Raw genomic sequence first — 15,192 nt, 5'->3', positions numbered from 1 at the left:
TATCAAAGGCAGCCAGATGTCGTCTCAGGTCTGAGGTCAGTTTCACAGTCTGGATAGTGTACAGGAGGACAGACAGGACCAGGCTGGTGCTCGGCTGCCTATTCCTCTAATAAGGGAGAGACTTGCTCAGGTGTCAGAAGCACTATTGATCCTGCCTCTCACATCCTAGGCACTCCTACAGCTTTTTTTTTTCAGGAAATGTCCAAACTTCAGTATGTGTCTAAAAGCAGCAGAGTTAGTTGACTGCTGTCTGTTGACTCTTAAGCGTAATCATAACTACTAGAACAAGTTGGACACCAAGGTTTATGTCTTTAGTGCTGAGACGTGACTTTGCAAATCTATAAGTGGTCATGATCTGTAAAATAACAACGGCCACTTTGCTGAGATACTTTTTGGAAACGGGAGAAGTCTGAATCTTTGACCCAGTGATGACTGAACTCATTCATCTCATGTGATCTGCTGAGATATCCAGGACAGTCTCCTTTTCTCTGATCTCTATTGAGTGGTTCTCTGTCTCCTTATATTTACCCCCACCTCCTAATTCTTCAGCTTCCATCCCCTCATCATCATCATCATCAATTTCCATTCATTCCACCGCTCTACAGCTTATTGTCTCTGCTCATCGCTCAGCTCGTAGCTTCCAGCTTCAACTCTCAATCGCAGCTCTCTCATTCCTTGACATCATCATGTTTTCATCATCGCTCTTCAGCCTTCCCTTGACAGTCTTCATTCTCCATTAATCTTCACTGTCTATCACCATATTGCCGTCTTCAACCTCTATTTTATCATTTCCACCTACTTATCACCCCGCAAACCTTTCTTGTGCGTCCTAAACGTTGCAGTCATATTTGTCTGATTCATTTTAATGCCTTCTGTTCTCGTACATATTTCTTTATTTTTTATTCCTCTGCTGTCAGTTTCTCTCTCTGTCCTCTGCCTCCCTTCCCTTCTCCTCCTTCTCCCTTCTTTCTACTGTATCTAGGGCACCTGTGTTGAGCAGCCCCTCAAAGCTTCTGACAAGTGGATCAATCGTCAGTCCCCTGATAATAACCCGCTGTCTACCATCTGCACATGGCTTCACGAACACCGTCCCCCACAGAGCACCGTTATTTTCTCAATCCCCTCGGGGTTCGATTATTGGTATAAGAATGCAGTTTGTACAGACTAATCACTGATTAGATTGTTCACTGTTTGCAGACGCAGTAACATCTGTCGCCAGCTGTACTGCGTCTCAAAAGTTTCCTCAAATCTTCAAAGTGTTACAGCACCAAATTAAAGCAGATTTCATTTGGCGTGATAAACAAAGTCTGTTTAAAGCTCCTTAAGATTTCAGTCCTGGGAGACCTTGAGCAGCTACTTCATCACAAATACAAAGTCAGGCTACTATAGATGCCACTGTGATCCGCTTGCCTGATGGTTTTATGTAGTTCTTATTACACTGAAGTATGTTCAAGTGCTCAATCTTCCAGTAAGTTTGGTTTTGATTAGTTGTTTGATATTGTAGAAACAGGATCAAACATGACTGACACTGACTCACGATAGATCATAAGCATTCCTCAAATACTGTTTCTCCACAATCACCACAATATGTTTGCTTAATCTCTGGTCAGTGGGAGGAAGTGGAGATGTGTCGTCCATCTTTATTCACAGTTAATGGTTCACACAGTCTCAAGGCTGAAAGGCACATCTTCTGAATACTGACATGAAAATAGTGAATACTTACTCCAACATGTATTTTGTCATTTTAAAGATTGATGAGAATCATTACTAAAGATGTTTTTCTTCCAATTTATTCATATTAAAAAAGTCTCATTAAATCTACTATTTAACTATCAATTCTTTCGGTTGATAAAATCAAAAATCAAAATCTCAAAGGCAAACAATCAGGTTGTCATAATGGTTTCAGTTTTATCAAATTACATTACATTATTACATTACATGTCATTTAGCTGACGCTTTTGTCCAAAGCATTTTAGTACACTCAACATTTATGAGTGGCCATATAGGGGTTCAGTATCTTACCAAGGACCTTTAGGCATGCAGATGGGATCCAGTGGGATTCGAACCGGCAACCTTCTTGTTGCAGAACACCCACTCTAGGCCACGCTCTCCAAATAAAGATTGAATAAAGATTGAACTCTGAATCAATCACGTTGGCCTAGTATTTCTTCATATTTTACAATATTGCATGGACAAAAGATGAATTGAATAATAATAATTAAGAAATACGAATAAAAATAAATCAAAAGTCCAATTTCCTAGATGTTAAATAAGCCCCATGTCTCCTGAATGTGTCCAGAGATTCTGTCTGAATCCTTGAACGACATTGACTGTTGTCCTGTCACTTGGATCTTTTGTGTCCCCTGACGCACAACACGCACCGTACATGTTTTCACGTGTTCGCCTCACACGCTCACTCATGTATACGAGCAGGGTTTGTGCTGACATGTGCTTCGAGCTGCACGTCTCCTCTGTCTCCTGCCTTATTGCTAAGCAGCCGGCGAGCTGAGTAGAGGAGGTGGAATCTCTTCCTCTATATTCCCTGTCCATCCTTTATTGATGGCAGAGTAATCACAGGGCCAGCGTACAAATCCACTTACTCTCTGCATTGCCTTAAGTAATGGATTTATGAGTGCATTAAAGAGCCGTAGTCATCCAGAGGCCCCTGCCAGACTGGCTCTCCTTCACTCTCCTGCTGATCAACTGTCTTTGTGTCTCCGTCCACCTCGTCTGCCTCAGCTGTTTCAGCTCGTGTCATGCGAGATCTCTCCGTCTCCGATTCTCAATTGTCTTCTCGCTGTTGGCTCATTTTCACTCTTTCCGCTCTTCAGCTGGCCTTAAGGGCTCTTGTGCGACCCATCATTCCATTACCCTCCTCTTTCTGTTTCCTGACTCCTCCACGCTGTCCTCCCTCCGTCCTTCGGCTGAGCCTTGATTAGAAAAAGGTTTGTTTAGACCCAGCAATGAGGCCAAAGGGGAGATCAATCGAGGAGCTCGTGGCGCTCCGGGGTTTTGAAATGAACTCAACTCAAGTTTAACTGGCTGAGAGATGATGGGGTGTGAGCGGCGCCGTGGCAGTGTGTGGGAAGAGTAGAGAAGTTGCACTCTGTCATGAAACGGCTCATGTGAGACTACACGTATCTCAGGAGGAAAAAGAGGAGACGTGTAGAAGACAGTGGAATTTATAAGTAATTTCTTCCTACCTTCAGCTTTTCCGTTTGTCTGACCCCAGCATTATCCTGCTGCTTTCTCCATATGTGAAACGCAAACTTAAGGTTTGGTCTGTTCATGCCGGAAAACAGCATTAATTGTAAGCTCTACAGAAAACCTACTGTGGAATATGTAGGTCAGTAGTATCAGTGCTGTGGTGAGAGCTGGAATGTGTGAAAGTGTAACTCAGGGTATGAAAGAGACGGAGTGAAAAAAGAAACAAAAACCCTCCCTCCTGGGAGGAGAGAGAGAGAGACAGCTGATTCCTCCAGACCTCTCGTAAGATGTGGCTCATCTTCTCCTGACGCCCGTCTGCCACTCTGATTTCCTCCTCAACAGGCAGAGGAGAAAAGAACACACACAAGGGCCGCTGACAAAAAGCACCACAAAAACAAAATCCCTTCCTCAACATGGAAAACATCATCAGGTTGAGGAAAAATGTGAAGGAGAATCTTTAATGAGTTCTTTTGATCTAGCTTTATTTATATATTTAACAAGTACAATGACAAACACAATATTGTTTTCAGATGTGCAAATACATTTTCCTCATCAAGAACACAATCCAACTTCCTGATAAAAGGTTTTCAGTTCATACTGAAGGAACATTTAATCATCACATACTCACAGGAAGTAACAACTAATAGATATTATTGAATTTAAATCCAAAACAAACTGCTGAAATGTTGAAATAATATAAATACATAAAGAATACAAAAAGGGGAAATGCTCATGCAATTGAAATAATAATTTAATAATTGATTTGAATTGTGGGAGAGCATTTCCTTCTTTCCTTTCATAAAGGATGGTTCAGTGTTTCCTTAAGGAGATAACATAGGAAACATTGAAGCTCCTTTCCTCATCATTAAGAGAACTCAAAAGGTCTCATCATGGCTGCAGCTGAAATCCTTCTGGATCATTTCACTCGGTGAAGAACTTTTTTAACTAAAGTAGACGATTCGACAGCAGCCAAAGAGCCGCAGTCGTCACACTCTCTTCTTCCATCCGGCTGCTTCTCACTTCTTTTCCTCTATTCTCTTCATTCTGTCCTCCTAATTAATTTCAATGTGCAGTGGAACATCTGTACTCAGCTTCCCATGAGAGCCTCGTCTGTGCTTGTCTGCGTCTAACTTCTCTCTCTGCACTCGTGCACACGCACACTTTTCAAAGACACCTCACACACACACTCACTCATACACACTTCACACAGGTAATAACGAAACATGACCCCTGAAATAAAAGGCAGAGAGTGTGTCTGAAGTCGTCAGTGTGTTATTGATTTGACAGTGTGACTACAGAGTGAATCTTGGGATCATGAGTAAAAAGACGAGCTCTCATTGAAGCATCAAAGGCGTCTATTCAGAGACAGACTTCCAGTCACTGTGCTAAAAATAGCCCCTTGTCGTCTAGTAACTGTCTGAAGTTCTTAGATTCACTAAGTTTTTTATTTAGTTTGAAGGAATGCACTTGAATACCAGCTGTAAACTTTACCTTCTCCTTCCACTCGGCTGCTTCAGACACATTTGTTCCTCTGGTTCCACAGAGTCGTCAGAAGGCGTCTCCCTCCAGCTGGGAAACGCCAAAGACTTCATCCTCAGCTTGGACATCAAGTTCACCTCCAACGGCAGCGTGTCCGTGATCCTGGAAACCACAGAGAAGGGCCCCCCCTTCACCATTCACTATGTGACCAACTCGCAGCTCATCGCCTTCAAGGATCACGAGATCACCTACGGGATCGGGCCGAGAACCTCCTGGAGCACTCTGACCCGGGACCTGCTCACCGACCTGAGGAAGGGCGTCGGCTTGTCCAACACCAAGGCTGTGAAGGCCACTAAGGTGCGTTCATCAAATATCTGTGTTCTAATGAATATTTAACTGGACTGGAGCAGAAACAAATAACCTCTCAGTGGAAAATGAATCAGTAAGCACATGGATGAATGAGTCATCATTTCAAATCACGAATCCCCTTGAAAGGGAGTTAACTGTGTCATTAAAGTGAGATAATTAATCTCTTCAGTTTTCAAGCAACAACTTTAAACTTTGCTTTAATTGTGTCTGGTTTTCTCAGATCATGCCCAGACGGGTGGTGCGCTTAGTTCTACAAGGACGCGGCTCTGTCGACAACGTCACCATCTCCACCACTGCCCACATGGCCGCCTTCTTTGCTGCCAGCGACTGGCTGGTGCGCAACCAAGACGAGCGAGGCGGCTGGCCCATCATGGTCACTCGCAAACTGGGCGAGGGCTTCCGGCCTCTGGAGCCCGGCTGGTACTCGGCCATGGCCCAGGGCCAGGCCATGTCCACCTTAGTGAGAGCCTACCTCCTCACAAAGGACCAGGTTTACCTCAACGCTGCCCTCAAGGCAGTCGGACCCTACAAGGTGCCTTCAGCGCAGCACGGGGTCAAAGCTGTGTTCATGAACAAGTACGACTGGTATGAGGAGTACCCCACCACGCCCAGCTCCTTTGTGCTGAACGGCTTCATCTACTCCCTGCTGGGACTCTACGACCTGACTGAGACAGCGGGAGAGAAGGTTGGCAGGGAGGCGGGGCAGCTGTTCAGCCGCGGCATGGAGTCGCTGAAGGCCATGCTGCCGCTCTATGACACGGGGTCGGGCAGCATCTATGACCTGCGTCACTTCATGCTGGGTGCCGCGCCCAACCTGGCGCGCTGGGACTATCACACCACGCACATTAACCAGCTGCAGCTGCTGGCGTCCATAGACAATGCTCCCGTCTTCAGAGATGTGGTCAAGCGCTGGAAAAACTACTTAAAAGGGATTCGCGCCAAGCACAACTAGGCAAAGTGTAATCCACCAATGTGATCCAGCTGAGGGGTAGACTGTGTGTGTGTGTGAACTGGATAATGAATGTGAGGTGGGTCCTCTCACATTGTGTGTGTGTGTGTGAGTGTGTTTCTGGTTGAGGTTCAACCCGTAACAGATGAGTTTAATCAGCTGCAGCTCACAACTCAAAAACGTTCTCATCTCTGCTGCAGGTTTTATATTTTCTGCCGACTGTAGCTCTCCTCCTCTTTTCCTTCAACGAGTGTTTGTAATTATGCACAGACCTTGTGTGTGTGTGTGTGTGTGTGTGATGTACACTCTTAGAGAAAGATGAGACTCTTCAAACAGTTAAAACCGAATCGCATTGAGGTCACAACAGTCTTCGATAAATCCATCACTACTTTTTTACCATTTTACCCCAGAGTTGCGAAGTTTATTGGAATAGATAAACTGTAAATAACAGAATATATGATAAATTATTTGGACAATGTTGCCAAAAAAAAAGAGAAAGAATATCAATATTTAATTATTTTGGATTATAATTTTCAAATTCATCGTTTTTATCTCATAACCTTCGAAAGACCAGTTTTAAGTTTTTTCTCTCTAAGCTTTGAGGTGAGATTTATTTTACCCTCATCCCTTCACAGGAAAGCTGAAGAGTGAAAGGCTTTACTCTTCTGAACCAGTAGCTTCCAGGTCCGTTCTGAAGCACTTTTCTCTATGATACACATAACACACACATTTGTTGACTTTTCTCTATGATACACATAACACACACATTTGTTTGCTTCATGAGCTGAACTCGGTTTAAGTATTTGTGTTTAATCTAACTCAACATCGTGGACCATGTGTCTGATAAACCACCATATTTGATTTCAAAGGCTCGGCCGCCAGCTGCCCTCCCACTGTAGACTGTAGATATATGGACGACACGTTTCCGCCTACTGTCTAGAAATGAACACACAATATCCTGGATACAAATCTGTAGCAAGCTTGGGATTGAGCTGCCCCAACATGAGTGTTCCTGTTACAGTTCATGACATATAATCAATAATCTGAAATAATAATTTTTCCTAGTTTGTCACCAGTGCTGAAGCTGCTGCAGAGCTTGTATCTACACGTGAAGTTTTAAGACAACACGCTGTTTTGCCACCATTCTCAGCTGTAACCAAACCCCCACTAAACTCTGGCTGGTCACAAAGAATCATTAATAATTCATGTGGCGTTGAGGAACACGGCTAAAAGTAATTAGTTCTGCATCACTTTGAGTTCAGCTCAGTTTGTAAAGCATAAGTTTCCCATCTCGGAGAACCTGGCTGTGAATCCCAACTCAGTCCAGTCAGGTCTGTGTGTGTGTCTGTGTGTGCGTCTGTGTGTGCGGTTGCAGCTGATCACAAATCACAGTGATTAATGAAAAAGAAAGAAGGCGACTGAGAAATGAAGATTTGCTGATTAAAAGTTCCCCCCCCCCAACAGTTCTTCTGGTTTGCACGGTTTGGGTAAAGCTGGACGGTTCAGAGTCAGATATATTTAACTCGTTCGTGGGCGTGTTCCAACTTAAGATCAATCTTAGGTTTTATTATTCATAATTTCCATTTAAACAAGGAAGTACAGATGGAGATGAGTCAGCACTTTGGATGAATGGAGATCAATGTGCGTTACAAGACAAATTCTATTGGAAAATTTGAGTAAGATCCATTTTATTTTGAAGCTCCTTCATCCCATAATACATTTTGGGTTTTTCTTCCACCTATGAAGAAGCAGCAGGAGGTCTTCTGGCTCAGACACGTTTACAACAACTGGAAAAAGTCTGGAACATTCAGACGACGCAGGATGTGACGTATAAATTATTGAAATCACATGTTTTTGTTTACGGCAAATCATCAGGTTATGATGTTATCGCCCAAATCGTGTGCGATCCGTCTTTCCCAGTTTTCCAAATCTTTGTCTGCGTCTTCTACGTGTCTTGTCATCCTGAGATATTTACATTCTGCAGTTTTTAAGTTGTGCGTTCATTGCGCGGTAGAAACCTCATCAAAGCGCCCGCTCGCTCGCTTGCTCTGAGTTTTCCTGACGTTTCCCTGCTGCTGTTCAGTGCTCGTCTGGAAAAACAGCTTAAGAGTCATCTTCCTCTCAAAGTGAGCTGCAGGTGAAGCTAAGTGTAGACGTGTGTGTTGTGTCTCCGAGCAGAGGAAGAGGTGAGCAGCGGAGGCACAGCTGCATCTCACAGCCATGTCAGCTCTTAACGTTAAATTCAACAAAGCCAGGAGAAGTGGAGCCGGAGGTGAATTCTTTATAAACACAAAGAGGCTCTCGTTTCTCTCTCCCTCTCTCCCCCCCTCTCTCTCTCTCTCTGGGTGCATGAACTCTGTGTTTTTAATCTGAGCGCTGCCCTGCTGACCGCTGCTCGAGGAGAAGCCGACTCGCCCAGACACCAACAATTCACCCGGCTAATAGGCTGGAGAGGCGGCCGGGCGGCGGGGTCGCTCGTCAGGGATGAGTCAGCATCCACCGGCGTCACATTCACAAACACAACAGAGTGGAGCCCTCGGCTTCAATGAGGCTTTCATCGATCTGCTTTAAAGATTATTAATGAGAAGCAGGAGAATGTGGCGCCGTCGCTCGTCTGAAAAGTGGCAGTGGGGAATTTTTCTTTGGTCGTTTTCATAAAACCGGGTGGGGGGGGGGGGGGCGACTTTGAGATAAACACAATTTCCCACAGAGTCTGATTTCAGGTCGTCTTGGTGTGAGAAATAAAGGAAAAGCTTGTGATTCATTCTGATGAAAAGAGTCGGTTCCTGACTTTAAAGCTGGCACATTATGCTTTTTTTCAGTTTCTCTTTCCTCTTGTGTGTTTTATGGTTGCTGGGAATGTAAAAGTTCTGCAAAGTTAAAAAGCCCAAAGTCTTTATCGAGAGGGGGGGAGGGGCCTTAAAGAGACGGGAGCTCAAATCAAGTGTTTCTGACAGAGGCTGAAAGGAGGAGCTGCAGCAGTTTGAGAACATTACAGCATTTAAACTTTTTCAAGTAATAACACAAATTCAAAATTATGAACCTGAATATGTCTTTTAAATCCTAATTCGTTTTATTTTGTATGGAAACGCATTTTATTCTCACAGTGGCCCTGATACTACTAGAGGTTTATATTGTGGATGCAAACAGTGATATGAATGCTCAGTTCATAAAGCTCACAGTTCAAGTTTTATCCCAGACAGGACACGTATATGTGCACATTTTCATAATCTGCATTTTTTGATTTTGTTCATTTCGTGGTGGCGGTTTTTTCTACTTCCCATGAACACTTGCATTATTGATTCTTCTTTGCTTAAAGGGAAACTATCAGGAACTGATGTTTCCTCTGTTTTGGTTATACCAAAGTCATTGAATTAAGTACATTTGAATTTGTATATTTCTGTGCAAACTCATTTCCACTCAGTATTTAATGACGCGTCTCCTCGGAGAAGTCGTGGAGCGAGACACTGCCTTCTGAGACATGCTCGTTTGATCAAATGTAGGTTAAATAGATTATCGCAAAAACAACTCGCTTGTAAAACGCGCTCATGGTAAACGGGGGCTGTGTGAAACTAGAGATTAGCATTTAGTCAGCTACTTTTTAAAAGGGACGTGAACCAAGAGCTGCAAATGATCCTTGAAAGCTTTTGCTCATTTTTACATTTTATTTCTAAGTGTGTTTGTTTATTTGTTGATATCATTGGCATCCGATTTTTTTTCTAGACAAAAGCACAACTGCCGTGTATAATCACTTTATTTTTATTTTGTTTAGGACAATGTGCATCGCCTTCATTAAGAAAGCTGCTATGATTGTTCACTGTATAATGGAGATGAGAAATTCCTTTTCCTCGTTCTCAGTGGTATCTTATTTCCTGTCTTTCCACTATCCATTAGTAAAGACGTCAACATATGATCGCTGGGGTCACATGTGATTTATGCAATAAAATGTTTACTGGGGTCGTTACACCACAGGAGACCCAGAGCAGTTGTATAGACTTTGCAATCTAAGCACAATGTGCAAAAGCTACCGTTTTTTAGCCACAGGAAGAGAAGTGTTTATATACAGAGTAAATCTTTGTGCTATAAAAGTTGCTTTTTAAAAGGTGTAAAAAATAAAAGCATTTTTCTTAAAGTTCTGTGTCTTTCAGTGTTTTGAAGATGATCATACTATGAACCTTTATGAGACTCGTGTGACTGTTCACATCTTTCCATTGATACATTCAGTTGAGTTGTCGATCAATAGAATATTCATCTGAAGATAATTAGAGAATCAATTATTGATCTGCTACTCAGCTTTGAAGTTTTCCCGCTTTTTTTTAATTAAATGTCAAAAGTTGATTAAATTCTATGATTTGAGCTGCTGGTCGGACAAAGTCACGTGAAGACGGCAATCGGATGTTTTCTTCTTCTCGGGTCTGTGGCTCGAACATCAAAACCTTTGTTATTCATTGTGGACGACATATTCAAACTGTCTCAGACTGACGAGTTCTTAACTTCAGATTCTATAGAAAAGGTTTTGTTATAATCGTAGACTGTAAATAGAGATGGACGACACATGTCCTTTCATCCTCTATCCTGGAATTAACCTGCATATATACTATTGCTCTGAAGACATCTGGAGCCAGCGTCTGCTCTCATTGGCTGATGGAGCTGCTTTAACGACGTCCTCTTGATGGATGGTTTGAAGAATCAGGAGTTGTTTTTTTTAGCTTCAAATAGCAAAAAAATTCAGAAAGATTTCCACTTGGACAAAATGATGAGAACTATCTAACGACAGAAGCTCTTTTTGAGAGAACGTCTTAGTTTAGTCTATGTCCCGTCCCCTAAAGGGGAGGAGGCAGAGTTTGTGTGCTTTTTTGTAGCCAGCCACCAGGGGGCAATGGAGACGCTCTGGCTTCACTTTTTGAGAGCTGACATGTCTTTATCTACGGTCTGTTGCTTCTAACCAGTTCCTGGCTGATTGTTTTAATCTGTATTAGGGTTCATTGCCAAGTAAGTTTACACATACAAGGAATTTGCTGTGGTGTGAAAGAACTAACTTGCATAAAAAACATATTTATAATTTGATGTGTGCACAGGATGAGTACACTTTAAGTATGACCATCATAGGTGAGGACATTAACACAGTCACATAATCCTGAAGCTCTCGTTCAGATCCCGGTTCTTTGATTCATCGGATGTTAAGAACATTCAGTTGATCTGCTCTCGTCTGTCGGAGGAGGAACACTTTGTCCTCGCTCAACGACCTCGCTGAGAAACTTGCCGAGCAGAAAGACAATAGTGATTAATATTTAATCCTAATCAGGCTGTTCTGATACCTGAGAAAGACGCTCTCCTGCCGCCCGCCTGCATCTTTCATTACCTTCTGGCATTTCTCCCTCACAGCTCCACACTCCAGCCCACGCATCTCATTCCTCCTCTTCATCCGACGTTAATGATATTAGCGTCCCCCCCGACGGCGGGTCTGTCTCCCAGTCGTCTAATTAATCCGACGTAAACCCAATAAACTGCGACTCTCAGCCGCCTCCACGTCGGCCTCTCCTGCCTCCTCCGCTGGCCGTGATGACATTACAGGGGATCCTGGGTAATCTGGCGTCTGGAGGCCGCAGCCTTCATCCCGTCAATACATTTGCCCGCTTGATGAGATTAACACAAAGATGAACCCGGCGTTGTCGGGTTTGTTTGTTTGTGTGTTGGGCGTCTGCGGCTCTCAGAGGAGAAAGTGGATCTGGAAGCATCCGGAAAGAAATGGAACTTTAAAAGTGCAGTTAGACAGTTCAGGTCCCGGAAGGATCCCGAAGTTTCTGATCCTTTAACCTTGACGAGTTAATTTCTCCCCAGGTTTTAATCTCAAGTTTGGGGGGATATGATTTTTTTTCTTCTTTCTTGCTCTCTGGCAGTGAGGTAGAGATGAGGAAATCAATACCTCCTTCATATCCTTCCATTAAATATACACCAAAGGCTTCAGCCAGCAGCCGCCTGGGTTTGCTGAGCACAACAGGGAAGCGAAGGGGAAACAGCGAGTCTGGCTCTTTTGAAACTTTGAAAAATACATGTTTTCACTCGCCAGACGATTAATGGCTTTTGGCCGCTGGGTGCAAGACAAATTGTCCATTTTACACTTGTGGTATTTGGACGGATTCCAGAAGCGAAGTACAACCTGATCTGTTCTCCAGCCCTGCACCAGGGGGCGATCAACAAGAAGTGGCTTCAGTTCGTCCATGTTATTAAGCAGTCGTCTTCTTTGATGCTTTTATTAACTATTAAATAGTCTTTCTCCTAGTTCTCGGCCAAATCCTTTTCAGACTTCATTTGTTCTGTTTTCATATTCAGCTCGATCTCCTCCTCTCTGCTAAATGAAAACCAGAGAAATGGTCGTTAGGCTCAAATGAAAAATAAATCCACCGTCTCTTTTCCCAAACCTGGTATCGGTTGTGTTTTGTTCATTCATGAGCAGCTGACACAGTTCTTTACTTTTTCGAGACGGGAAGGATGAAAGTCTTCAGCAGAACAATCTCCAGCCGAGTCTGAGATGGTGATGATGGTTCTGGAGGAGAAACGATGAGGAGACAGCGGCACTGGGGGGGGGGAGTAAAGAGGGAGAATGAGAGATGTGCTGGGGAGAAAACGAGCCTGTGGTTGGAGGAGGGAGCTGAACCAAAGTCTGAAATCCCACAGAGAAAAAACAGGCGCCTGGAGTCGAACGATTATTAATAATTTATCAGTCGCACACATTTGGAGACACAAACTTCATCTCATCCACCAAAACACCAGGGAGCCTGCGACTCTGTGAGCAGCTGCCGAGCAGTCGAACAACCATCTGTCAACACGGTTACATTATTACTATTAATATTATATCAGTGTTACTAGTTCATGTAAATAAAAAAATACATTGTTCGATGATTAATTCAAGAAAAATACAATAAAATGAATAACTTTATTATTTATTATAATCATTACTGTTACTACCTCATATGTGTCCATGTAAAAAAAAATGAAATTATTAAACTATGGAGTAATTCAAGGAAAATAATGAAAAAATAAGATAATTATCGTGTTAACATCAGAAATATTATTTTTCTTGTTTATAGTTACATTATCTCACTGAGCACTTTATTTGGAACATCCAGAGGCTGTGTATACAAATGGATCCAATGGAATCCAGGTCTGGAAAGTGAAGCCAATGCGGAAGTCCCTATAATATATATATATGGGATTTAGGATTCAGTCCATGGACTATGGACTATATATTTATACATCTCCTCATTACTTTTATTGACACGTTCAATCCAGGTCAAAAATATTGATGAGGAATGAGAAATGGCGGGAACATGCAAACTTCAAGAAGCATTTTGTGGATAAACTAAAACTACTTTATAAACTCTTAGATGATTTAATCTCTAGCTGTGGTTTTGTAAACTCAGTGTTTTTAAATCTGCTAAGTAATATTCACCAGTTAAAGTAGAAACTAAGATATTACAAGTACAAGTTGTTTTCCACGTCGGCGTCCATGCAAATTAAATCACAGCCCACGTTAGATTAGAAAATAATTCATCGTAAGACTTGCGGCTCTTTTGGTCGACGGCAGTAAACAAAAACAAAGTTCTCTCCTCTTAAAGAAAACAACATTTGCCTCAGCGACACTGACTGAATGTTTGATGTGAGGAGCTGCTCGGTCGTTGTGCTGATTCCACACAAACACCAAGTGTTTTCCACAGGAGGCTCATCTGCTCTGGGAGACGAAGAGAGAGGAAGAGGAGCTGAGAGTTTGGCCCGAAGCAAACTTGTTATTTTTTTGTCATTAACAGTCGATATGAAGCGAGCGTCTCTGCAGCTTCATGAAGAACCTGCAGTGATGCCCTTTAATTCCCTGAGATGTTTCCACAACATGGAGCTGTGAGGTCTATGCTGACTGATGCGTTCAATAAAACACACGTTAGAATAAAATCTATTGAATCTCAGGCCAAAGTCTGGAGATCTTAGTGTTGTATTATAATACATTTCATTAAGACTGAACCTTTCAGTGGCTTTTCTCCTCATCTTACTGTGTATATTGTTGTTTTAATGTCCGTTTGTTGTTTTATGTACAAATGCATCAACCACTCCAAGACAATTTCCTGTATGTGTAAATATACTTGGCAAATAAAATAATTCTGATTCTGATTCTGATTCTGATCGTGAATCTTCATAATGAACCTGAATCCCAGCTTCTGTTTGGAAACACTGACACCCTGTGGACAGACTGGATGGTACAAGTGTCAGCACCAATATCATTGGCTGCTGGATCACAAATAATTACATATTTTTTACATCATATTCAGCTAAATGTGCACAAGGTGTCCATTCTTTTTTTTATAATTAGTATTTTATTGAGGACAGAAAGATTGTACAGAGAAGAAACACAAGCTGGAATCAAACCTTCTAGGGGACAATGACTATTTTCTCAATGTATAATTGTATTTTCTTTCACTTTTTTAAAAATTTTCCTCGATTTCTCAGAGAATAATTCCTGAACCTTCTTGAAATTAAATCGTCCATGTTTAGAGGACTGATAATTGATCAGTATGGAGCTGATCCAAATAAAAATCGGGATCACGTAAATGTAAACTTGGTTTTGTAAGGGGACCGTTGAAACTTAGTGGATATAAACACTCCACACCTCTAATTTTTACTAAATAGAGGGAATATGTTTGTAATGAGTTGCAGTCAGACGTGTGATGGAGAAGCTGTGATGAATTTAGATTTTAAAAGACAGAGACAAGAACAAACCTTTCCTTCCAATCGCCCTATGGGATCATTCAAGTATTTCTGATCTCTACTCCGGTTCAGCCACATGTTGTGTAACATTTGTTTTCATACACCTCCACCGATTATAATCCCGTTGGCCCACTTGTTGTTTTGTCAATCGTAAGCGTGAGCTGAAGTGTGCCAGTCAGGTTTTGGTGTGGGAAAGCACACAGCTCTCACCCGACCCCACCCAGCCACACCCAGCTGTGAGCCCACAGTCCTGAAGCCTTCTGCTGCCCGTGGACAATGAAACACCGGCTCTCAATCACACGTCAAAGAAAACACACGAAAACAGGTTTAAATTAAACTTAACTTCAAACTAAGAAGCTGCGTCGATCTGTTCATCTGAGGAAATGTGGCCGGATGAGTCAGCAACTTCCCTTGAATCAAATATTCACACA

General features: G+C 42.5%; 1 protein-coding gene across 1 annotated transcript in view; it reads left to right on the top strand.

The window, feature by feature from the left end:
* Positions 1–8,678, top strand: part of glceb (glucuronic acid epimerase b) — a 41,818-nt gene extending 33,140 nt beyond the window's left edge. Inside the window, exons 5-6 of the mRNA XM_053419918.1 lie at positions 4,751–5,043; positions 5,276–8,678. Coding sequence (XP_053275893.1) covers positions 4,751–5,043; positions 5,276–6,007 — 1,025 coding nt within the window. The 3' untranslated portion in view covers positions 6,008–8,678. The remainder of the gene's footprint in view (positions 1–4,750; positions 5,044–5,275) is intronic.
* Positions 8,679–15,192: the final 6,514 nt, after the last annotated feature.

The sequence above is a fragment of the Pleuronectes platessa genome, chromosome 1, assembly GCF_947347685.1.
Source record: "Pleuronectes platessa chromosome 1, fPlePla1.1, whole genome shotgun sequence".
NCBI lineage: Eukaryota > Metazoa > Chordata > Actinopteri > Pleuronectiformes > Pleuronectidae > Pleuronectes > Pleuronectes platessa.
Note: the sequence above shows the minus strand (reverse complement) of the source record. Positions and strands in the feature narration are given on the sequence as shown.